This window comes from Mustela nivalis, assembly GCF_964662115.1.
Source record: "Mustela nivalis genome assembly, chromosome: X".
NCBI classification, from domain to species: domain Eukaryota; kingdom Metazoa; phylum Chordata; class Mammalia; order Carnivora; family Mustelidae; genus Mustela; species Mustela nivalis.
Genome location: NC_139040.1, coordinates 118,434,927 through 118,459,816, shown reverse-complemented (window position 1 = coordinate 118,459,816; position 24,890 = coordinate 118,434,927). Strand labels below are relative to the sequence as shown.

The window sequence follows — 24,890 nt, the reverse complement described above, 5'->3', positions numbered from 1 at the left end:
ATGCGAGGAGGCAAGTACTACCATCAACCCCACTTCACAGATGTGGAAACTGAGGCACAGAGAAACTGAGCAATCTTCCCAAGGTTATACAAGTAGTAGAAAGTGGTAGAACCAATTACATGGGCAAGAGTTTACAAAGTGATGACCACATGCAACATGACCTAAAATAAGGAAAATCTAGAAACAAACATAAAAGAGAACCGCAATACTTTGTACAGCAGGACTCTAAGGAACTATTTAACCATGCTGCCGAAGACAGGCATGATATGTTTGGAAAAAAGAGGGTTACAAAATAATGTGTGTGTATATGATCTTATTTTCTTTTGAGCTGAAATTTGTGTGTGTCTCTGTGTGTAAAACACTTGGAAGACTACAGCTCAGATACTGAGAGGTACTGAAGGTGGTGAGGTGATTTCGACTTTTCCTGGTATTTATCTATTTATCTGTTTTCCTTCTCACTTTTTCTCTAGAGTAGGTATTACTCATATAATTTTAAAATACTATCTAAAAGTACATCCCATGCTCAGAAAAGCATATTTTAGTAAAATGTAAATGTGAACGTAAAGAGCTTTGTGATACTTCCATAAGACAGAGGTTATAGAACTATAATAAATTACTTCTTTCCTAAGAAAAGTCAAAAAATAGATAATAAAAGGGAATTTCAGGGCAAGTGCTAAACTGAATTTCAGGACAGTTCAGTACGTGAAGTAAAAACTTCCAGTCACTGGGCGTTTGTTTTTTTCTTCTTCCCATAATAACTTCTCAGAGCACTAATGAGAATTCAACTTTTATGTTTCTAAAGCCCTTTGAGCCACAACATCTCATTTAATTCTCACAATGGCCCTCTCTGAGTAATACAAACAGAAAGGTTGGCCATGGAAAACAGAAAGAGTTTCTCTAATTCGCTGAGACACCTGCAGGTTTTTCTGTGTGTTGCAGGAGAAAAGGATCCCGTGGCGGTGTTGCACGGATTACTAACTTCCTGCCGCTCTGGACGGGGGTGACTGTCAGGCTGAACAAACGCAGGGTCCCTTTCAACAGTGTGGCATCACTTGCGGGGGCATAAAAAGCTGGGGAGTCTCATCAATGGCAAACTCCTCTATCAAAAATCTGGCATCATGGCCGTCAGAATTTGGGGATGGTACTGTTTTGTCCGTCTCCTGGTAAACAAAAGAGAAAATTTCTACCACATCAAGTCCTACGTTCACCAACCTCATCTAATTTTAAAAAAATTTTAAATTTAATCTAATTTAAAAATTTTTAAATGAGCACAGTGAGGAAGAGTTTTGATCCAACGTACTTACGGTATCAGGATTCTTCGCAACGATTCCAGTGTTCTGGTTACTTTAAAGAGGAAGACAAAACAGAAGCGAACGGTATTCCTTGGGATTTCTAATGCTCTGAGGAGGAGATATATTGTGGCTTCTGACTCTAGGAAGGACATATGCAGTCTAACAAGGCAGGCCATACCACAAAAAATACGTCCTATGACACAAAAGACTCATTTGGTGAACACTGGCGTTCTTCAGATGTGTGTAAGCCCAGATGATCCCAGCCCTATGCTTAACTTCTTCATTCACTCATGAAACATGTCCTTCTAATGGGTCTGTCAGTGTGTCATCATTTTCAGGGTGACACCTGCTAATTTACTCCTCGCCCTTGAAACCACACTTAATCCTAGCATTTTAGCTCTGCTAAAAGCTTCAGCAGTGCAGAGAGAAGGGGTCAAGGCCAGCAATCTATTTAGCTGATGGGCTTTCTTACACCAGCCTGAGAACCTTTCTTGAGATTCCTAAAACCTCTTCTCTTTGAGGAAACATCCTTACTTCCTATGGGGCGGGAAGCAAGGGAGTGTGAAGACATTTCTCTCGTGAATAAGTGTTCCAATTAATGAATTAATCAGAGGGAGGCAGGAAGGGAAAATAAACATTAGAACAAACAAAGGAACACATAATCACAGGATGACGTAAGAAGGAGCTCAGGACTCCCACCTGCCTCTTCCTCTCTCCCCTCCTTCCTCCCTCTCTCCCGCTTCCCCTTCCTTCCTTCCTTCCTTCCTTCCATCCTCTCGCTCCTCCCCTTTCTTCCTCCCTCCCTCCCCTTCTCTTCCTTCCTTCCTTCCTTTCATTCATTCTTCATGCTAAAAGCAACCAGAAAACTAAGTGGTACCCAGTGGGAAGAAAGAGGAAGGCAAGATCAGCCGGCACGGAAGAAAGCAGAAGGAAGGGGGAGAAGAGAGCTTCAGGCACGGAAAGAACCAATATTAGCCCTGAGCTGAGCCCATCATCTCCTCTGCACTGATGAGCATTTCATTTCTGTGGAGGGGACAGTGGAATCAGAAAGTCGCGGATGATCTGACCCAAAGCGATCACAAACATGGATACCACCAACATGCAAGCAGACAGGGTGATGGCATGGTAATACCATTTCCCTGATTAAATAATGATCACATCTTTAAGGCAGAAAGCAAATTTGATAGGCACTTGCCCTAGATATCCAGCAACAGAGGGTGACTCTGTGAGTAGATAAGTCGCCTCTGGGAGCGGCTGAGCCCCACCTTCTTCTTCTTCTTTTTTTTTTTTTTTTGACTTTTAAAGATTTTATCTGTTTCAGGTTTCACTTGGTAAGTCTTCAACATTTGAAAACATTATCAGCTTGGAAGAAATATGGAATAGAGATGAGGATCCTTTGGAAGAGAAGGGAAGTGCCCCAGAGTTCTTCCCTAATTCTCTTTTTGGTTATTTGCAATTTACCACTTTCTATCCCATCAGAAAAGTAAATGTCGAAGCTGAGCCCCACCTTCTAAGAGCATCTGACAGCCCCACAAGGCAGCTCAGGCCCCACAACCCCGCCCTAGTTCTGCCCCTGGCATGCTTGGAGACCCTGGGAAAGTCACTCCTGCGCTCTAGGCCTCTGGTCCTTCCCCGTGGTCTACACAGGACACCCGTGGTCCCACCTAACTTCCTGGGCCACCATGAGGGAAAGGAATGGCGATGAGGGGCCCTGGGCTGCTGCTGCCAGCTACCCTGGAAGCGTCCTGCACTGGGAAGCCGCGGTCGCACACATAAACTGACCCATTATTAACTGAGGTGCTCAAGAGTTGTCTAGAAAGGAGGAGCGTAGAGATGAAGGAAGCTGCAGCCCTAACTCCGCCCTCACAGCAGGTCCAGCTCCAAATACTGAACGGTCCCTGGTTTGAAATATCCTGAGGAAAAGGTGAGACTCTCACCTCATATTTTTTTCTCTTCTTGAAAAGATTTTTAATTTATTCATTTGAGAGAGAGAGAGAGCAAGTGAGAGCATAAGCGGGGTGGGGGGGAAGGGGAGAGGCAGAGGGAGAAGCAGACTCCCAGCTGAGCGGGGAGTCCTAGGTGGGACTCGGTCCTGGCACCCCGGGATCATGACCCCAGCTGAAGGCTGACGCTTAACCACCTGTGCCACCCAGGCACCCCACTTTGTATTTTTTCTTCTATTTCTACCTTTATCTAATCTAATGGCTTCCTTCTTTCTCTAGGGCACATCTATCAGTTTCCTCCCCCTCCTTCCATCTCCATGCTCCATGGTTTTTATCAATAATATTATCTTTCATAGTGTTTACTTTCATGGTCTCAAATAGGCTTATACCCATGAAGAAATGAGGGTGGGGAGTGTCTGCTTTGTTAGGGGTCAAAGACACAGCTACTCAGGGGAGCTTTTTTTTTTTTTTAAAAGATTTTTATTTATTTATTTATTTAACAGACAGAGATCACAAGTAGGCAGAGAAGCAGGCAAAGAGAGAGGAGGAAGCAGGCTCCCAGCTGAGCAGAGAGCCCGATGCGGGACTCTATCTCAGGACCCTGGGATCATGACCTGAGCCGAAGGCAGAGGCTTTAACCCACTGAGCCACCCAGGCGCCCAGGGGAGCTTTTTAATAAGAAATATACACTTAAAGATCCTTGTTTACAAAGGGCTCACATGGGAAGCCCTTCCTTCCAGGTTAGGGGGGCTGAGGCCAAGAGACTGTCGGCCAAGGTCAGGAACATCAGCCCTCTCCACAGCTGGGCTCGCTTACCCCCAGGTGGCAGCGGTCTGAGCAAGGAGCGCCCGGAGGTGGCCACCATTATAGCTGAACCCCAGCCTGGCCTGCACCAGGCTGCTCTCAGCCTTTCTTTAGGGAAAGCAGACCTTCATTGGAAACCAGACCCAGAGGCTTCTGAACCCTTTCAACCATGCTCTGAGCACAAATCACGAAGGCAGGGATGGGGGCGGCAGGAACACAGATGAAGGAGCTATTTTTGAGTGACTGGAAATAAAAGCTAAACACAGGTGTGTTCTGTGCAAATGGAAATGTTCCCAAATCCACAAGAATTCTTTATAAATAAACTAAAAAACAAACCATTTCGGTTGCCACATTTCATCCTAGTTTCCAGGGACACACACAAATAGTTCAGGTCTTTGCACATTATTTCAGGAACCGTGGAGGGCTTACAGGCACCCGCTAAGGGTGTCTGACTCATTTTCTAGAAAGCTACACGAAATGACAATCTAGGGCTAAAAACGAGGGCAATGCCTGCCCTGTGACTCCTGCCACAGCCCAGAAAAACAGGACAAAGGGAAACCACCTTAGCTAACTCTGAAACAAAAACACCAATGGAATTTGGGGTAAATTGAAAACCTCTCCAGCCAAAGAAGTTGAATTTAGACAACAATGATTCAGGTCTTTCATCTCAACTCATACACATAATAAAGCAGCATATCAAAATACACATTAAACAAATCAAAGCGAAGCTCTTCTCTTTACAGTATCAACAGCACACATTCATCTAAATGAATTTATAAGTGATTCTTTAACTCTGAGGAAGATGTAAGAATTTTCTATAACGTCAGCAGGGTATGACAGACTCAGAGTCCATTTCCCCCCACTTTTCAGCAAGTAAAATACTTAACGGCATATTTTTTCTCCAAATTCTTGCTGAAATCTCGCCCCTTGTGCATTCTGAGCTATTTTCAGGCAAGTCTTCCACCACTGTTACCGCCCCACCCCCATAACACGGTGTTCCTGCTCCAGCAGCAAACTGGGCCCAATCACAAGAGCCCTTCCTTCTCCATTTCCAAGGTCAGAGAAAGAGCAACCAAAGTTGAAGTGATGATCTATGTATATGCAGCACCTTAGCAAATCCTCACAGCAGCCCTGTGAGGTCTGCCTTCTGGCTGAGGAAACTGAGGCTCAGAGGGATTAAGTGAAATGCCCAGTGACACACAGCCATAAATGGTGTTGCTGGGATTCAAACCCTGGTTTCTCTGAGCAGGTAGCCTACAAGGCGCTTGTCATTTTAAAATGCTTCCAACCAAATGGAACGTTAGGTCAAGGGTGGCAGATATTTTGGGGGAATAAAAGTCAAAACCGGCAGAAGGACAGGATATCAAGAGACCCGATTTCACAGACCATATAAAAGAACAATAAAAACAAAACTGATAGTGCACAGGGGACATTCTAAAGTAACAAGCTAAAAAATGGGCCCAGGTACATAATGCAGCATGAGTTAAGACTGGCTGTATTATTAGCTATTGAAAAACCAGCTACGTGGGTTGACAGAGGGCATCTTGGGCAGCAGGAACACGGCCGGGGTCAAGTTAGGGAGGATGCATGAGCAGGTTGGGGACATCCCAGGAGAGCCTGCTGTAGAACAGTGATGTGGACCAAGACCAGAAAAGCCAGACTGAGGCCAGAGTGCCTGGGCAAATGGGTGCCAGGAGAATCGAGTTGGATTTGACAATAAAGGAGAGGAAAGTTGTTAAAGACTTTCACTGGAGCAGAGGGGTCCCACGAGCAAAGCACCATTAGGAGATGATAAAACGAGGGGGCTGGGGTGCCAGCATCCCTCCGCCCCAGCGTTCTCCTCTGGAACAGGTGCCATGGAGAGAGCCGGGAGAGGAAGGAAGTACAGCCTCTGGCCTGGGCCTGGCTCTCCCAAGGACATGAAGAGGCAGGGACACAGGACGGCAGAATCGCTAGGTTCTGGTGCTGCTGGGCTCACGAGCGTGGGTAGGGCTGACGGAGGGGGAGCAAGGGTGAAAATGACACAGGCGCTCTCGGCCTGAGGGGCGGGAGCAAGGTGTAAGCCAAGTCAAGAGGCCAAGTGTACGGCAAGAAGAACGAGGTCGCGTTTTGCAACTGTCATAATATTATCTATAAGCTGCTTCCATTTCTAAACTGCACTTAACTGCAGGAAGCTACGAAAGCAGGGACATCTGGCACGATCTCCCGGACAACTGAGACCAAGCCTGGCACAGCCGTCTGTTCCTTTCTCCCGGCCGTGCACATGGAGGATGGAACAAGGAGACACTCTCTTTCTGACTAAGCTCCTTAGAAAAATTCAATTCTTTTTATCAGACTGGATCTCAAGCTGGTAGGAACAAAAACATCAAGATGAATGTGTTCTCATCATATGTAATCAAATGACAGGGACAGGAATATAATATATTAAGGTAGAAATAGATGTATTCAGATAACAGACCATCCGTGGTATGTTCCCCCCCCCCACCAAACCTTATTAAATATTATTGGTACATCTGGTTTTTGGTTAAAAAGAGGCTGCCCCCCTCTGGATGAAAAGAAAAACAAAAACAGTAGAGTGCCTCCCCCCATTGCAAAGCATGGGTTCCTGTGCTCGCTGGGCACTCGTCACAGGAGAAAGTGATCTGCCCCTTTCCCTGTAGGACTAACACCAATTATCTGTGCTGATTATTGAACTATTCGTATTTGCTTTACACCTATTTAGCAACTTCCTTATTCCGAGTGTTCCGTGCAGGGTATGGTTCAAAATAGGAAACGCACCGTGCAGAAGCCACCTGAAGGAGGCGCGGCTGAAGGTTGACGGGGAAGGGTGGTAAAGAAAGGGAAGAACTGCTCTGCCTCCTTGGCAGAAAGGAACAAGACAGGCCGCATTTTACCCGGCTCTGATTTCCTCCTGCCACGGAAAACACTTAGGAGAAATACGCTAAAATGAATGCGGGAGAACAGCTTACACGTAAAACAATGGTCAAGTCCTTGGCCTCTCAGCAGCACTGGGAGTAGGTTGCTATTCCAGAAAGGAATTCCATCACTTTATGGACACACCTGGGGATGCGGGAAGGGGGTGTAGGCAAACCCCGTGATCCCCTGCTTCTCTGTAATGGCCACAGGAGCGAGACCCAGAGCCTACTCCCCCCACCCTAACCCCTGCCTGTTCTCTCTCCTCTTTCCCCGCACTCTCCACCCTGCCAATGCTTTCCAGCCCTGCACGAGCACAGGCAGCCATGACGGCCCCCAAGTCACGCTTGTCCCGAGAACATCACGTGTTCCCTGCCACTCACTTGGACCTCAGAATAAAGCTACTTAGACATCTGAAAGATGGGTCAGCTTTTCACCATACGTGACCATCATGAGAATCCTGTTACTCAGACAAAACGTGATCTATTCTAGGAATCATTTAAATAATGTATCTTTCAACCACCTACTTGGTGAGTACCATTGCATGAAAGCATAAACAGTACATGGTTCGGGCCCTGTTAAGCTGTGTCACTTCACACAGATTTTTATAGCTCTCTGTATGTTTATAGAGCTCTGCCTGCAGTGATGATAAAATCATCCAACCTTCTTCACCCAGAAAAGACAAGCAAAATTCTCTCAGCCATGCTACCTGTCTTTGATCAGAATAGCACACATTCTTTACACATTTGCTGCCCGTGAGGTATGACCTGCATTTTTAAAGCCCCTCTTTGGATACCTCAGGACAGGGAGGGCTCTCCAGCCAAGCAGGCCGCCTACTGGGTTAGCCGCTCTGGGATGGAGTTTTCCACCGGGCCGTGCCAATCTGCAGCTGGCTCCAAGGCCAACAGAACCGATTTGGTTTTCAAGTTCATTCACTCACCTGGATGTGTCGGGCTTAGCCCGATCAAGAGAAAAGACGCAAGAGTCTTTCTCAGGAAGGAGTTCAGGAAATGAAAATCAAATGTTTAAAGGCCTAAAACAAAAGCTTGTACCGTCCAGTCAATGCCTCTGAGCGGCTCGCCGTTTCAAAGGCAGGAGGGAAGCTTTGCTTACCTTATTGATGAGAGTCACTATATCTCCTTCTTTGATTGTCAATTCATCATCATTCTGCGCCTCATATGGAAATATTACTTTGCAGTAATCCTTGGCTGTAAGAAGAAAAGACAACACAACCTTTACAATGCCTCTTCTAATGGGTGACTCAGGAAAAGATGCCCACTCCCACATTAAGTTCGGGGACAAGCACACTTAACAGAGAGGATAAAAGGATTGAATAAAGAAAGGGTCACTTGCAAGAAACTACCTAAGATTGCTCATCTGGGGCTCACGCTTACTTATTCTCTTCACTTTTTCCCCTTCACAAATCATGTGATGTCATCAAGTGCCATTGACTGCTTTGCGTCTCTCAGGCAGAAAACCAAAAAGATTTCCTTGGTCTCAGGTGTATATTTTATGTGCTCTTTATTTTATATACCATTTTCTATACTCTTCGGGGGCATGTATAAGCAGACATGATCTATAAAGAGCAAAAAGCTTAAATTCTGCCCTCACTGCCTTCTTCCACACCTCACTGAATCAGAAACAGGTATCTGTGTATGTTAAATGCTTCCAAGGTACTCAAAACAATAAAAAAAAAAAACCAAAGACTCCATTACGGTGTATCTCCTGAGACAGATATTTCTATGTGAACATGTGTCAACCACAAACAGCCAACAAATACTCACTAAATGTTCTTTATATACATGTGTATACTGGGAAGACAAACTTGTTCAAATATGTCCCAAGGTCTCTCTGGGGGAAACTATTTAGGTGAGGATGGTCATTAGCAAGGATGTCCCCCAAAGAAAGAGAAACACTGAAAACCAGTTCAAACACGCCATCAATTATATGCTTTTGATGTCTATCTGATGTTAGCGGTGCCAGACTGACTCAGTCAGAAGAGCGTATGGTTGTGAGCTCGAGCCTCCACGTTCAGTGTAGAGATTGCATTAGTAAATCAATAAGCTTAAAAAAAAAAAAGAAAGCCAATCTGATGTTAAATCTTCTCTATTTATGCAAAAGTACCAGTTTAGAAGAGAGCAAAAACATTGTCAGGTATCCAGGAAAGTAAAACTTGGAAAAGTGGGGTTCGATGACTTGGGATTGAAGGTAGAAAGGAAAATTCCAGAGAATTAGTATCTACTGGGACAGGCATTTTTTATTCTGCAGCTAAGTCAACAATCCTAATGGCTTTAGATGGCCTTAGATATTTCCCAAGGATCAGGCCAGTTCCTGCAGACAGATCATAACTTAGAGCTATATATGCAAGTATTAATTATATGGTCCCTAGCACAATTTATATGACTGAAATGTGGGGGGTTTTATTATGGTTAATGTCACATCAATCAAAGAGAGTGATATATAAAATAAAGGCAATAAAAAGATCTGTAATACAGACACACTGTGGTCTAGGGTTGGTTCAGATATGATGGGTGGGAGAGGGGGCTGGGAAAGAGAGGGACTCACTTTCTGTGGCAAATAGTTTTGCTTTCTGTCCCATGGACAGAGTATATCAGTTACATGCCCTGTCCTAGTGTTGGAAACCTTTCATCTTAGGTACTCTGGGCCCCTGATACCTTTTGCTCATTAAGCCATGCCGAAGGGCACTGGTTTTTTTTTTTTTTTTTTAAGATTGATTTATTTATTTGACAGACAGAGATCACAAGTAGGCAGAGAGGCAGACAGAGAGAGAGGAGGAAGCAGGCTCCCTGCTGAGCAGAGAGCCCGATGTAGGGCTCGATCCCAGGACCCTGGGATCATGACCTGAGCCGAAGGCAGAGGCTTTAACCCACTGAGCCACCCAGGCGCCCAAGGGCACTGGTTTTAAATCCCATCAATATTAATCAGCCTAAAGGAAATAAAAGCAAAAATGAACTTTTGGGACTTCATCAAGAAAAAAAGCTTCTGCACAGCAAAGGAAACAGTCAACAAAACAAAGAGGCAACCTAAGGAATGGGAGAAGATATTTGCAAATGACAATACAGATAAAGGGCTCATATGCGAGGTCTATAAAGAACTCCTCAAACTTAACACACACAAAACAGATAATCATGTCAAAAAATGGACAGAAGACATGAACAGACACTTCTCCAAAGAAGACATACAAATGGCTAACAGACACATGAAAAAATGTTCATCATCATTAGCCATCACGAAGATTCAAATCAAAGACACATTGAGATACCGCCTTACTACCAGTTAGAATGGTCAAAATCAACAAGACAGTAAACAACAAGTGTTGGAGAGGATGTGGAGAAAGGGGAACACTCTTACACTGTTGGTAGGAATGCAAGTTGGTGCAGCCATTTTGGAAAACAGTGTGGAGATTCCTCAAAATATTAAAAATAGAGGTTCCCTATGACTCTGCAATTGCACTACTGGGTATGTACCCCAAAGATATAGATGTAGTGAAAAGAAGGGCCCCAATGTATGTATGTACCCCAATGTTCATAGCAGCAATGGCCAGAATCGCCAAACTGTGGAAAGAACCAAGATGCCCAGGGTGCCTGGGTGGCTCAGTGGGTTAAGCCTCTGCCTTCAGCTCAGGTCACGATCTCAGGGTCCTGTGATCGAGTCCCGAATCGGGCTCTTTGCTCAGCAGGGAGCCTACTTACTCCTCCTCTCTCTCTCTCTGACTGCCTCTCTGCCTACTTGTGATCTCTCTCTGTCAAATAAAATAAATAAAATCTTTTTTAAAAAGTTAAAAAATAAAAAGAACCATGATGCCCTTCAACAGATGAACAGATACAGAAGATGTGGTCCATATATACATGGAGTATTATGCCTCCATTAGAAAAGATGAATACCCAAGTTTTATATCAACATGGATAGGACTGGAGGAGATTATGCTGAGTGAAATAAGTGAAGCAGAGAAAGTCAATTATCATATGGTTTCACTTACTTGTGAAGCATAAGGAAGAACATGGAGGACATTAGGAGAAGGAAAGGAAAAGTGAATTGGGGGAAAATGGAAGGGGAGACAACCATGAGTGACTGTGGACTCTGAGAAACAAGCTGAGGGTTTTGGAACAGAGAGGGGTGGGGGGATGGGTGAGCCTGGTGGTGGGTACTAAGGAGGGCACGGATTGCATGGAGCACTGGGTGTGGTGCATAAACAATGAATCTTGGAACACTGAAAAAATAAAATAAAAATTTAAAAATATTAATCTCCCTAAAGATTCTTAGGTCCACAGTTACTTATGTTTCATCTCTCTTTAATTAGTAATAGCAAACCTCCCAAATTCTGAATCAGCCAAATATTCTAAAAGGAGGGAAAAAGCTAAGCATCTTTAAATTGGATAATGACAGCTCTTTACCAATTTTCCTACTGACTGTGCTAGTGAAATATGACTATCCAACCTCAGAACTTCCAACACTGAAGTAAATACAGCATTACTGAAGAACTGCCCTGCAGAGTCCCAGTCTGAAGAATAATTCATTGGACTGAAGTCATGGAAATATTTTACAAACAAGGTAAGACACCTATGGTCAACAAAGGGAAAAGAAGCATTGTTTCTATTCCTTTCCATCAAAAAAGTTCATTAAGTGAGGTAGACATTTGTTCACAGGAGCCATTCCCCATCCTCTTCCCAGTTCATATAACCCTGCTGCAATCAGGTACTTTTTTGGGAACAGGGAACCCCCTCCCCCACCCATGGATGTGGAAATAAGTGAGATATGTCTAGGAAAATAATGTTAATCTCACTTCCCTTTGTCAATGATCGTCGATGTGATCTACTTAGATGTGAGAGGAAATCTGCTGGGAGGGGGAGTGAGGCTGTTAGATTTTGTTCCCTGATTAAAAAAAGGATTGTGAGGAAAATAGTTGCCCCTGCCTTTTTGCTTTCAACACTGTCTCGTCCTTGTTGGAAGACAGTATAGTGTTTGGCACTGTTGTAGTGCCATGAGAGGAAAGCCAAGAAAATCACAGAGGAGGGGACTCTTGAGTCTTGACACCACTGAGATGTCTGTCAGATTAACCAACGTTAGGGGGCCTGTCTCCGGGTCCCTTGTTACCTGACTCCATTAAACTGTACTGCTTACCGCCACTTTGTGGCTGCATAGGTCTTTATCACTCAAAGCAGAAGGTACTGTGACAAGAAAGAACTCCGTAGAAGAGGACATCTCCAGTTACCTCCCCCGAAACTCTTTTTTTTTTTTAACTTTTTTTTTTTTGTTAGAGAGAGAGCGAGAGCACAAGCACAGGCAGACAGAGTGGCAGGCTAGAGGCAGAGGGAGAAGCAGGCTCCCTGCCGGGCAAGGAGCCTGATGTGGGACTCGATCCCAGGACGCTGGGATCATGACCTGAGCCGAAGGCAGCCGCTTAACCAACTGAGCCACTCAGGCGTCCCGAAACTCTTGACTATAACCGGCCTCCACTCAGAAATTCCCTTCCTAGGCACCTGTGTCACTCCCTCTCTCCCCATCTCTTCCTTTGTTACCTCAAGAACTGGCCCATAGCAGGGGATCAGTAAATGACTGTGGGATTGATTTATAACCAACATAGTGAGAAAATATTTATAAAAAACTACTAGTGTGCCTTTAAAGTGTTTCACAGGGCCATTTTGTTTTCTGTCCAGTTTCGCTATTAGTGAAGGAGGGCAGGTATACCCCTGCTCCCCCTTTTTTTAAAAACAGCTTTAATGACATATAATTTTCATACCAAAAAATTCACCCATTTTAGTTACATGCTATGAATAGTTTTAATAAATGTATATAGTTACATGACCATCAGCATAACCTAGTTTTAAAACATTCCCACCACGTACGCGATTTTATGTGTGAAGCATTAGACAAAGAATTATCTGGAAGGCACCAATTTCAGATAAAAGGAGGAGATATGGGTATCAGTGGTTACTCTCAACTACCCTTGTCCATGAAGCAGGTTTTGACATCACGCTTGTCCCCTTTTGCATCACCATAACCTGAGGCAGCTCCCACTTAACGTTTCTTGATCCCCTAGTGATACCTATAAAGTGGAGGAAAATTTGAGGGACAGCTAAATAGGAGGAGAGTGTCCTGGGCCAGGAGTCAGGACTGTCAAGACTAGGCTCAGTCCCAGCTGGGCTGTCCTGAACATAAAATCTGAGGCAGCTACGCTGTACCTTTGGACTTCAGTGTTCTTAGGTGTAAAATGAGAGACTGGCCAAGGAAGGATGAGAGAAGAGTCTGGTCAACTTCCGCAGAGCACTTTTTTTTTTTAGCAAACTTCAACTTATTCCCAAACTCCAATATAAAACAACTAAAAACAGAGATGCTCTGGTTAAATGAGAGAGTGGGGCTGGCCCATCCCCACCTGGGACCCTGAAACAATCTCAGTAAAGCTCTGGAGGCTCCAAAAACCACACCAGACTAGGCCCGAGTTCTGGCCACCTCTGACGTTCCATGGTTCTAGTCACGGGCACTGAAATTCAGCTATCTCCAATCAAACATGGCAACCAGAGACTCCCACTTTAAGTCCTCATGATATATTTAAAGTAAGATTTTGTCTTTACCACTGAGACATTTGGGTCCTAATTCAGCACTACCGGAAAATAAAAACATGTTGTCAGTTTGGATGTACCAGTAGTTGTTGTTTTTTTTTTTTAAGATTTTATTTATTTATTTGACAGACAGAGATCACAAGTAGGCAGAGAAGCAGGCAGAGAAAGAGAGGAGGAAGCAGGCTCCCCGCTGAGCAGAGAGCCCAATGTGGGGCCCAATCCCAGGACCCTGGGATCACGACCCGAGCTGAAGGCAGAGGCTTTAACCCACTGAGCCACCCAGGCGCCCCTGGATGTACCAGTAGTTTTAAGAAACTAAAAAGTAAGTGAAAAAATGAATTAACTCTGAGACTATCATTTAAATTTCAGAGTATATGGAACAAAGACGTTCCCTACTTTAATTCAAACATTTCTTGAAGCACCACCACGAAAAAGACATTGTCAGTTCTTGAGCCTGTGATATGCAAGTCACTACCCACTGCACCCTCGTGTGGAAGTGACGAACTAATGCCTGGGGAAAGGCAAGGGTGAAGGATGACAAGAAGAAAGGACAAACACTAGAAGAAGCACAGAGTCACTCTGACGAGGTATGGCTGTGGTGTTGCAGAGGAAGGCATGATTACATTCAGGACGGAGTTCACAAAGGAGGAGGCATTTGATATGCCTTGAAAGAAGAATATAATCCCAAGTGCTTTTTGAATGGGGGAAGATCAGAAATTTTAAATGAGTAGCAGACAGAGAGGGAGAGGAAGGGAACGAAATTTTGGAGGCAGGCATTTTCCATTTATTCATCAATTAGATGGATTTAATTAGTCCAAGATCACATAGATGCCCACATGCACAGACTGAGATGAATTTGTCTCTATCTTTAAAGAAAGATTTTTTTTAAAAACCTGACGAATTATCCTAAGACTGAAATCCTGAGTTAATTCTTGAGCTTTTTTGTCTTTTTTAAAAATATTTACGTATTTATTTTTAAGTAATATCTACACCCAGTGTGGGGCTTGAACTCAACCTTGACATCAAGAGTTGTGTGCTCTACCAACTGAGGCAGTCAGGCACCTGTTGAGATTTTTTGTTTCAGAGTCCTTTAAGAACCTGATAAAAACAAAAACCAAAGAAACAAAAAATATTAATTCCTTCTTTCCAGAAAAAAGGAAAAAAAAAAAAGACACATTCAAAGGTGCAGAGAAAATGCTGTGTAAGATATCAGAAGGTTCAAGGACCCTGAGACCTTTGCCTACTTCCAAATCAAGATCCCCTATTCTAAGTACTGATGGGCATTACACTTTTAAGAAAGTTGTTCTATTGGGGCACCTGGGTGGCTCAGTGGGTTAAAGTCTCTGCCTTTGGCTCAGGTCATGATCCCAGGGTCCTGGGATCGAGTCCTGCATCAGGCTCTCTGCTCAGCGGGGAGCCTGCTTCCTCCTCTCTCTCTTTGCCTGCCTGTCTGTCTACGTGTGATCTCTGTCTATCAAATAAATAAATAAAATCTTTAAAAAAAAAAGAAAAGAAACTTGTTCTATTAAAACCCCCAAGAAGTCCAGTCATGATTCACCTCACCCCCCCACAACAAAACTACATTACTTCAATCTCTAGACTTCTAAAAATTTACATGAGATTAAAAACAGGCTGTTTAAGAAACTGAACTCACATGCCCACAGCCCATGACTCCCTTCAGATGGTTTTATAATCTATTCATACAAAAACAAATAAACCAAATTTTAAAAATTCCCTCAGCTTAAAAAAAATAAAAGCAGAACAAATAGAATAAATATATCAGCAAGCAGAACACACGTGCGTGCGCGTGCACACACACACACACACACACACACAAGGAAATAACATTAAATGCCGGACCATTCTCCAGGCTCAATTCTAGGACATGAAGATTGAAATCCCATGTGTCACAGAGGCTGGTAGGAAGCCTTCCAGAACTTCCAGCAGTGGTAGAAAGTACCAAGTCACGCTTAGAATTCTTCTCCTTTAGGATATCCGAACAAAAGTGTCAAGCTCAGTGTTTCTACTTTCACCAATATCAAAACCTAAAGTTCTTTCATTAAAGTAACAAATACTATCTGAGGCACTACTGGTTCATAATCACTTATCCAGAAGCCCTGGAGATAGAATTTTTCAGATTTTAGAAAGGAAATGTATTACATCCACACAATGGATAACATCCTCACAGCTGGGGCCTGGGGCTGTACCCAACCGTCAAATACATTAAAATTCTGCAACAAATGGATGATTTGTCCCCCCTAACTAGGATAAATAAAGACTATATATAAATGCATGTTAGTCCAGGACAAATTTTATCACTCAACAAGAGATAGAACCTTTTACTTTTCCAGCTTTTTGTATTTTGGAAATGTAATAAGGGTATGGACCTGGTTCACATTCTGGAGGAAAGAGACTAAGTTAAATAAGACTGGGCGTTGGTTCTCAAGGAGCTTATAACCAAGGAGAGGGAATGAGGCACAGAGCTCCTGACAAGGATAGAGTGATGTCTCCAGGTTAAAGCATCAGAGGACCATGAATGGGGAATCATTTCCCAAAGGAAAGAGTCAGGCTCCCTTCTTAGAGGAGTAAAATGGCACCGGGCTCTGTGGAATGTTCTAGGACTTTTACCAGAGGAGTGCCTTCCCAGATTCCCTTCTCTGGGGGCTGCCATCAACAGGTCTGAGGCAGAACCAGCAATCCACGTGTGCCCTGGTGATTCTCATCAACAGTCTACATCAGAGGTTCTCACGCACGAGTGGGCATCAGCATCAGAGGAAGGATGTGTGAAAAAAGAACCCCCTAGGTTCCTGATCCTGGAGGGTTGAGCAAGGCCTGGAGGACGCTGTGAGAGCCCCCAATGCGGCCAGGGGTGTTAGCAAACACTCAATGCTAGAGAGAAGCAAAACAATGGTGGGGACCTGGAGGGTGGGCCCGTGTGGTGGGGATGCCACGGCTGGGTGTGGTGTATGATAGATGTAGACAGAAAAGCCAGTCCTGGATCAGTTTGAGGATCCAGGGCTAGCGGAGAGGGTTGGAAAGAATCTTCGCTTGTCATTTGCTCAGTAAATATTAACTAAATGTCCACTGTGCACCCAGCAGCAGAGATGCGGCAGTGCCCTTGTACAGCTTAGTCGAAGTCTGCACCAGCAGTTTGCAAATAGGGTTCATTTGCTCCCCGGGCAGGGACCGGCAAAGCCAGGAGACATCGTGTTGTCACAGTAGGAGGGGTTGGTAACAGCAAACAGCATCAAGGGAACGGAGGCTGGGGAAGCTACTAAACATCCTGTAATAGGCACAAATAGTCCCCACAACAAAGAGTGATCTGGTCCAAATATTAATAGTGCCAAGGTGGAAAAACCCTGGCCTACACTCAAATCCAGAACAGGGAAACAAAAACAAGGCACACATCACTATGTTGTCAACTCGAGCCCAAGGCCTGCCTCCACGTAAAAGGTGACCGCGACCCCAGATCACAACGACCATCTCTAGTCCTAGGTCCTGCTGGGAAATTGACTTTCAAATTCTCTCATAACCATGAATTATGGCACTATTTAGTCTCTTGCTTCAAAAGAAGGAATTTAAAAAAAAAAAAAAGAAAAAGAAAAAAATCTGACAAGCAAAGCCTTTCTGTCTTCTCGTCCAGGCCTCATCACTGCTACCCTCGATGGCACTTTCTCCTGCTCAGGTGAGGGGAAGCTCTGGGCCTTTGGGAGAAAGGAAATCCACAAAGATAACACAAAGGGAGTTAGCTTTTGTCCTCCAAGAGGACTGTACTTGAAAACCAAGTCTCCAGCAGCATGGGCGGCCTGGGCACCCTTCCCAGGAGACCCCCCACTCGGAATCGGGACAGAAATTCTTGCTCTGGGTCCATGAAAAACACCTGTTAAGGTCTGTGTTGGAGATACTTGCTGCGACCCTGGGATACTGAGCCTGAGTGTGTTAGGACACGTCAAGTGTGGGAGACACTACCGTGTGGAGAAGAAATTGGACATGCCTCACATGAGTTTTGGGGGAGACAAGTGAGCAAAAACCACCTCCCCGGAAAAGGTAGCATAAAAGAGCTCCCAGGTAAAGCAGGCAGAAAAAAACCCAACATAACGAAATAGACCCCTTTTTCTGATATTTCAACATGTGGTAAGAAAGCAACACTTAGCTCAGAATGAAAAAGTGGGTAGCAGGTCAGAAAGAGAATTCTCACTGTCAGCGAAGGCTTGAAGGAGGTTTATTGACAGGGGTTTATTGACAGAGCAAGAATTTCTGCAGTTAATCTCACCCAACCTTCTTTCTGGCTTTCATTGTCAAGAGCAAATTTTGAGGTATTTGTTCTCCCTTGATTTCCCTGAAGCACCTAAGTCCACTAAAAAGCCCCCTGCACTGGGAACATTTTGCTGCTTTCGGATTTTGATGCAAATCTGTGGAAGGACACAGAGCACTGACTATTAGAAATGACCGTGAGCTTGGGAGCAGGGCTTCTCCGAGTACTACTGCTTTCTTACTCCCAGAGAAAGTTTGTCCTCTAACACCACAGACTATCAGAAATTTTGCTTTTGTTTATATCATATCAGTCATAAGGAAACGTTCCACTCTTTTTTTTAAAGATTGTATTTATTTATGTATTTGAGAGAGGGAGCAAGAGCACATGAACAGGGGCTCCTATGGGGGGCTCAATCCCAGGACCTGAGAACATGATGCAAGCCAAAGGCAGATGCTTAACCAACTGAACCCCCCAGCGGCCCCTGAAATGTACCACCCTTGACCAAAGGAACGAAGTCAATGCAACACATGCAAGTACGGAGCCTCACTTAGAGAGTTCTCAACACAGCAGGAACACTTATCCTCAACTGGTGGTTCTCAAAGAAACGACCTGGGTGCCCCTCCCAGTATAGACTTGATATTGACCTCTTTCCGCACAGCCGTGTGCATCGCTTGCAGCCTAGCAAAATACTGCTTCATTTACATTTCACCGCATTCCTCCTCCTCTAAACTGAGAACTACTCTTTTTTTGTTTGGTGCCACGGGGCTGCACAGGTTCTCCTATGCCGTCTCCTTAGTGCAATGAGCCAATACACACCTTTGTTACACAAGGGTCTGTCTTGGTGCTCTTGGGTTGATCCGTCTAGAGTAGGGACTGCAAAGAACAAAGGGTCTGTCAAGCCCCAGGGAACTCTGGCAACCATTGCTAATCCCTCAGAAACCCCAAATAAGCTCGAGGGTCCTATGTGAACAAATGTGTCTTTTTCCAACTGGTGACTGAACTTGAGAAGGGGGCCCATGGCTACTTTGTCAGTTCTGCAAGACTCTGTCGAACATAGAGCCTGGTTAAATTGTAAGTCGTTTCTAATTTTCCACGTGCTCAACCATCACTAGTTATGAGCCCAGTGATTCCATGGCACCTTTCTGGGCTGTACAGTGGGGATATCGAGTAGAAGACCTAGCCCCCGCCTCCAGGGACCAAGGATAGCCACAAGCCACCATGTGTTACCATCACAGGGGACAACTCCTAAGAAGTGAGTCAACGAACAAAGCGACTAGAAAGGTGGTACAAAAACCAGGGATGGAGCGAGGGGAGGTCAGGCAGGGAGGGTGGGTTTAGCCTTTGCCCCACGGTCATCATTTATTCCGAAGCCTGACCTGCCTTTGTTCAAATTTTATCAAGGGCTATCTTTTCCCTAACCCTCCTGCTCAACTGGTCTGCCGAATCTCTGAGACTGAACTGTTTGTTCAGAAAAATGCTAACTAGCCATTTCTCCGGGCTATTTTTCTACCCCACAGAGGCCACAAATCTGCATCAATTGGAGTAAGAATCAGAGAAATTCCAGATGTGATGAGCTGGAGGAATCTCCGGGTACTTCATTTGCGAATATTTAGACAGTTTCCCTCTTGTTATGAAAATCATGGCAATCTGTTCCCCAGCATGCGTTTCAGATGAGTTTCCATATCATAAAGGCTTTACTGGGGGAGGGGAGATAATGTTCATTGTTTAAATAAACCCTGATCAGCTGAGTTTCACTTTCCCTCCAAAAAGACCGATCTACATGAACATTTTCTGCATCCTCATAACTTAACCCTTTAGCCAGCCGAGGACAGAGACGTGAGGAAGGGACTTCTCTCCTCTGAACTGCTGGACAGTTGTTAGAGATGTGTCTGCTAATCAGAAGCCCTGCTCCCAAGCTCACGGTCATTTCTAATAGTCAGTGCTCTGTGTCCTTCCACAGATTTGCATCAAAATCCGAAAGCAGCAAAATGTTCCCAGTGCAGGGGGCTTTTTAGTGGACTTAGGTGCTTCAGGGAAATCAAGGGAGAACAAATACCTCAAAATTTGCTCTTGACAATGAAAGCCAGAAAGAAGGTTGGGTGAGATTAACTGCAGAAATTCTTGCTCTGTCAATAAACCCCTGTCAATAAACCTCCTTCAAGCCTTCGCTGACAGTGAGAATTCTCTTTCTGACCTGCTACCCACTTACATGCATACCTACCCCCATACCCGATGAGATCTCATATTCCTACTGAATCGTTCCCCTCTTTCTTCTGCCTCTCCCATCCGGCTGCTCTGTTCTCTGAATGCAGAAACTTTTTACTCTAAACCGTAAAGCTTTGGACTTGAATCAGTGAATGAGGATGCTGGGAGCAACACTAGGGGTACTTGCTAGCACAACTCTCTGACTTCACAGGCAACACAGACAATGAAGAGCAAGGCCAGAGAAATAACACAGCTGGCCCTAGAATCCTCACTGCCAACTCTGAGCCAGAACATACCACCCAGCCTCTGTAAAAACACTCGTCATTAACAACCTGTCCCCTCACTGTGATGCTTCCAGAGCGGAGCTGGGGGATGGACATAATTAATAGATACTTGTAGGACTGGACAGACTTGGGCTAGAGCCAGGATCCTCCCACATGCTTAAAGGACCTGGATATTTGGATCTCTGTTAATACCTATGCCTAGGAAGCCCATCTTAGGTCCCAGAATTACTCTCAAACTACACTGTTCAATATGGTCGCCACTAGGCACATGTGGCTACAGAGCATTTGAAATGTGGCTGCTCTGGGTTAGATGAGCCATGTAAAATACATGCTGGCTAAAGAAGATGTGGTATATATATACAATGGAATACTATGCAGCCATCAAAAGAAATGAATTCTTGCCATTTGCAATGACGCGGATGGAACTAGAGGGTATCATGCTAAGCAAAATAAGTCAATCAGAGAAAGACAATTATCATATGATCTCCCTGATAGGAGGAATTTGAGAGGCAGGGTGGGGGGTTGTGGGGCATAGGGAGGGAAAAAATGAAACAAGATGGGATCAGGAGGGAGACAAACCATAAGAAATTCTTAATCTCAGGAAACAAACTGAGGGTTGTTCGAGGGATGGGGGGGTAGGGATAGGGTGGCTGGGTTATGGACACTGGGGAGGGTATGTGTTATGTGTTATGGTGAGTGCTGTGAAATGTGTTAAGACTGATGATTCACAGACCTGTAACCCTGAAGCAAATAATACATTATTATTTGTTAATAAAAACATACAGGCTGGCTTGTGAAGACCCATATAAATAAAGAATAAAAATATCTCACTTAATAATTTTATAGGGGTTTCATGTGAAAAATAACACTGAGGATATATTGAGTTAAATGAAATATATTGAAATTAACAAGTTCACCTGTTTCTTTTTCAAAAACATGACTACTAGATAATGTAAAATTATGTATGTGGCGCACGTGGTATTTCTATCAGCTAGCACTGCTCTAACACACAGCTATCTACCTCCCCCAGCCACCTAATGTTTCCCAAAAGACTCAAATATCCTGTCTACAGACATTACAGAAGGTGAAAAGCAAGCATCAAGGACATGATCTTATCCTAGGGCTAGTTCCTGAGACCTGAGGATTAGCCACTTAAGCAGGCCCCGCAGACTGTCCCGCTTTGTGCCACATCCCAACAAGTGACCCCTCGGGTCCCTACTGCTCAGCCTTCCCCAAAAGCAACCCATAAGTCACCCAATCTACAGGGAATTTCAACTTTATTTCTATGGAAACTCTTAGTTTCACTTTACTTCTGTGGAAACTTCTATGGAAACTCCCATGAAGAAAAATTCTCTGTTTCTCAGATTACTATTTCTGCAAACAAGTCAGGTTGGTAAAGACCACTGGTTGTCGCAGGTCACGAGGACAGCCTGTCCTAGAGACCACATTCCAATCACCTTTGAAGCTCGATGGGTCTTCTCCTTTTCCTGCCTATTCCCCATTCCAGCCGTCTAAGCAACTTTGCTAATAACAGTGATCATTTATAAATTTGTTAATAGCCATAACTACAGAATAAGCAGTTGACTGAAGGGCAGGCCACTGATCAACAAAACAAATGTTTGCATACATGATTTAATGTTTAATTCTTCAAAATTCTTCAGTGCCTAAAGGCAGGTTTAGCATGATAAGCCTGTAACCTGCTTGATAAAATATGGGGCCAATGTCTCCTTAGGAACATGTAGGAGCTCCAAATAGTGGTTCCGAAAGTGTGGGCCCTAAACCAGGAGGCAGCAGCAGCACTTGGAAACTCCTTAGAAAAGTACATTGTATCAGGCCTCCCCCAGACCCAGTGATTCAGAAATTCTGGAGGTGGGACCCAGCAATGCGGGGGTCTCCAGGTGAGGCTGGAGCATGCTCAAGTGTGAGAACCGCAGGGTTAGCCTCAGACGGGCTTTCTGGCATGTGGAACTCATCCGAACCCTAAGCAGTAAGGCAGAGTTCTAGCATTTGCATCTGTATCATCCACGAACTTATTTATCAAAGCCACCATTTTGGGCTTGGCAAGTCCAATAAATTCATATTCTTAAGTCTAAGACACTAGCACTCATTTGTTCTAGAAACTACCTGTTTTGCCCTGCAAAACGAGTTTCTGGTATATTATTTTGCAATTAGAAGAATAGAGCTGTGCTTTGCTCTTATATTAATCATAATTATGTATGTGTGATTTATGTTCTCTCAATTTTGGGCTTTCCAAACTAGATTAGTAGTCTGTCCACATTATCCTTGTAAGAAAATCTGAGGCTGAAAAGAAAAAAAAACCCATAAAATCTGTAAAAGGAATTGAAGTAATTGTTTCTGATCAGAGCCTGCCCAGAATGCCCTAGTTATTGGAAGGATAACAAAAGGAGTTGGAGACTTGCCAGGCTAAGAACTACAAATTCAGGATGCACAGATACATTTGCATTTCAGATAAACAACAAATAGCACATGAGACTTACTCATAACCAAAAAATCATTCACTGTTATCTGAAATGTAAATGTACCTAGACATCGTATATTTTAACTGGCAATGATCTAGAGTAGGGAATACTGTTCTTTGGGAAGGTTGTGTGGCAATAGCTTGCCTCAAAATACTTAAAGAGCTGTTAGGAGAAAAATGGGCTAGTATCAATATAGACTCAGAAACTAAAATTCATGGGTAAAAATCACTGGACGAGCATATCTGACTCAATGAAAGAAAGACATCTGCACGTAGACAGATTGCAGCCAAGAGGCATGGAGGATGCTGGCAGGAAGGAGGCTTTGGGAGTGCTGGCTGCAGGTGGAGGCTAGAAGGTTGGGCCTCCCAGACCCGAAGGCCTGTGAATCCCCAAACTGCTTGAGTTGTCATTCTCTAGAATCTTCCTGCTTCTGAACTATGCAAAGTGCTTGAGTATATATAGGAAAGAACCACATTCCAGAAAGGAGAAAACCCCCAGGAGTTCTTTAACCTACCCTGTGCCCACCCACTAGCAGGACCTTGTGAAATACATCTGGGGTATTTTTTCTGATGCTTTTAAGAAAGCCATTAAGGTGAAGGGGATTAAAGAGTACACTAATTATGATGAGCCCCGAGTAAGGTATAGAACTGCGGAATCATTATATTGTTCACCCGAAACTAATACAACACTGCATGTTAACTACCCTGAAATTTAAAATTAAAAAAAAGTGAAATGGCTATTCAGATTATGTGAGGATTTTTCAAAGGCATTTCAATGACAAGAAAACACTTAACTGCTCCCAAGCGTAAAAGGGAGAAACAAGGAAACTCACTCTTTGTCCTGCTGTCCATTTCTGGTTTTGTCGGGTCCGGAGTTGCAGCAGCTGGAGGTAACTTCTTTCCAATAGTCTGAGGAGGAAAGAGAGCAGTTTACTTAACGAGATGATTCTCTCCATTAAGCAAAGAAATAAAATCAAGTTCATGATGAAGAAATGCTTCGAAAAACCACACACTTAAGTTTTCACTGCTCTGTCTAGTGGCTGCGGTTCTCCGCCAGGCCGGACCCTCGTTGACAAACAAGTGGGCGAACCAGGGAGCAAAGGCTTCATCCTTGGAGGCACTCCGTACCTTTTATTCCCATTCTTCCTTGATGTCCTTATTAAAAGGTTGATTATTTTCAGCAGACTAGACAGGCACATTTCCCCTCAGGCTACGGGAGGCTGTGGAGGCACAGCCCCGGGCCCAGAGGAGGCACCACAAGGGTCTGTAGAGTAGAAGAATGGGAGGAAGAGGGCAAGAATAAAAAGGCCAAAGAAGGAAAGGATAAAGGGAGGGAGAGCCGGAAGGTCAGGTGGACGGGCAAGTGGAAGGCTGGGCAGAGGCCAGAGGGTCCAGAGAAGCCGGGTCTTACCGCATCTCCCAGCCACCGAAAAGCTAGCCTGCCTTGCAGGGTAGGAGTAAATACCCCCACGTCCCCGATGACAGCTCTGTCTGCCCTGAAGACAGAACACAGAGGCCCGGAGGCCTTCTTCCCACTAGCCTTTTAACCCTCCAGGGCTTTGAGAGCAACCAGTGTCACAGACCTTAGGTGTTTATTTACTAGTCCAAAAAAAAAAAAAAGGATAAATTTGTTTGGAGTTTCTTTTCTTTCCTTCATTCAAAGCTAACTCTATTACCACTGATTATTTATAAACCATCCACGTAAAAGACTAATATTGTCTCTGACTAAAGATGTTCCTGAAAACACAGGCGACTCAGAGACTCAAAATATCAAAACCAAAAAACCAGACAGCCAATAAAATGATGGGTCCAAAGGTAAGGTCTCTGCCCGCTCTTTTCTTTTGCCACCACGTTTGCATGCTGGTGCGTGATGCCCGAGGAGACGGTCTATGGATACCAGGAAAACAGCTGTCAAAACGAAGGAGCTGGGGGAATCAACCCCCCCAGCAATGAACGCTTTCCCTAGTGAGAATTCCAGCCACTGGGAAAACCAAACATATCCTCCCCTGGAACACACGAAGAGGAAAGAACTACAGAATTCAAAAACCAGCCTGGTGGAATGTGGCTTCAAATAAAACTAACTCACCACTGTTTTTAATTTGAAAAAGTTCTTCATGCCTCAAATGTTGAAACC

The 24,890-nt window shown here is 44.3% G+C and overlaps 1 protein-coding gene across 7 annotated transcripts in view; it reads right to left on the bottom strand.

The window, feature by feature from the left end:
- SH3KBP1 (SH3 domain containing kinase binding protein 1) overlaps window positions 1-24,890 on the bottom strand; it is a 340,208-nt gene that overhangs the window by 78,584 nt on the left and 236,734 nt on the right. For all 7 annotated transcript variants that reach the window (XM_082718343.1, XM_082718345.1, XM_082718346.1 and 4 more), the window contains 2 exons: window positions 23,590-23,665; window positions 8,066-8,160 (listed from right to left, as the gene is read on the bottom strand). In XM_082718343.1, the coding sequence (XP_082574469.1) occupies window positions 8,066-8,160; window positions 23,590-23,665 (171 nt within the window). The remainder of the gene's footprint in view (window positions 1-8,065; window positions 8,161-23,589; window positions 23,666-24,890) is intronic.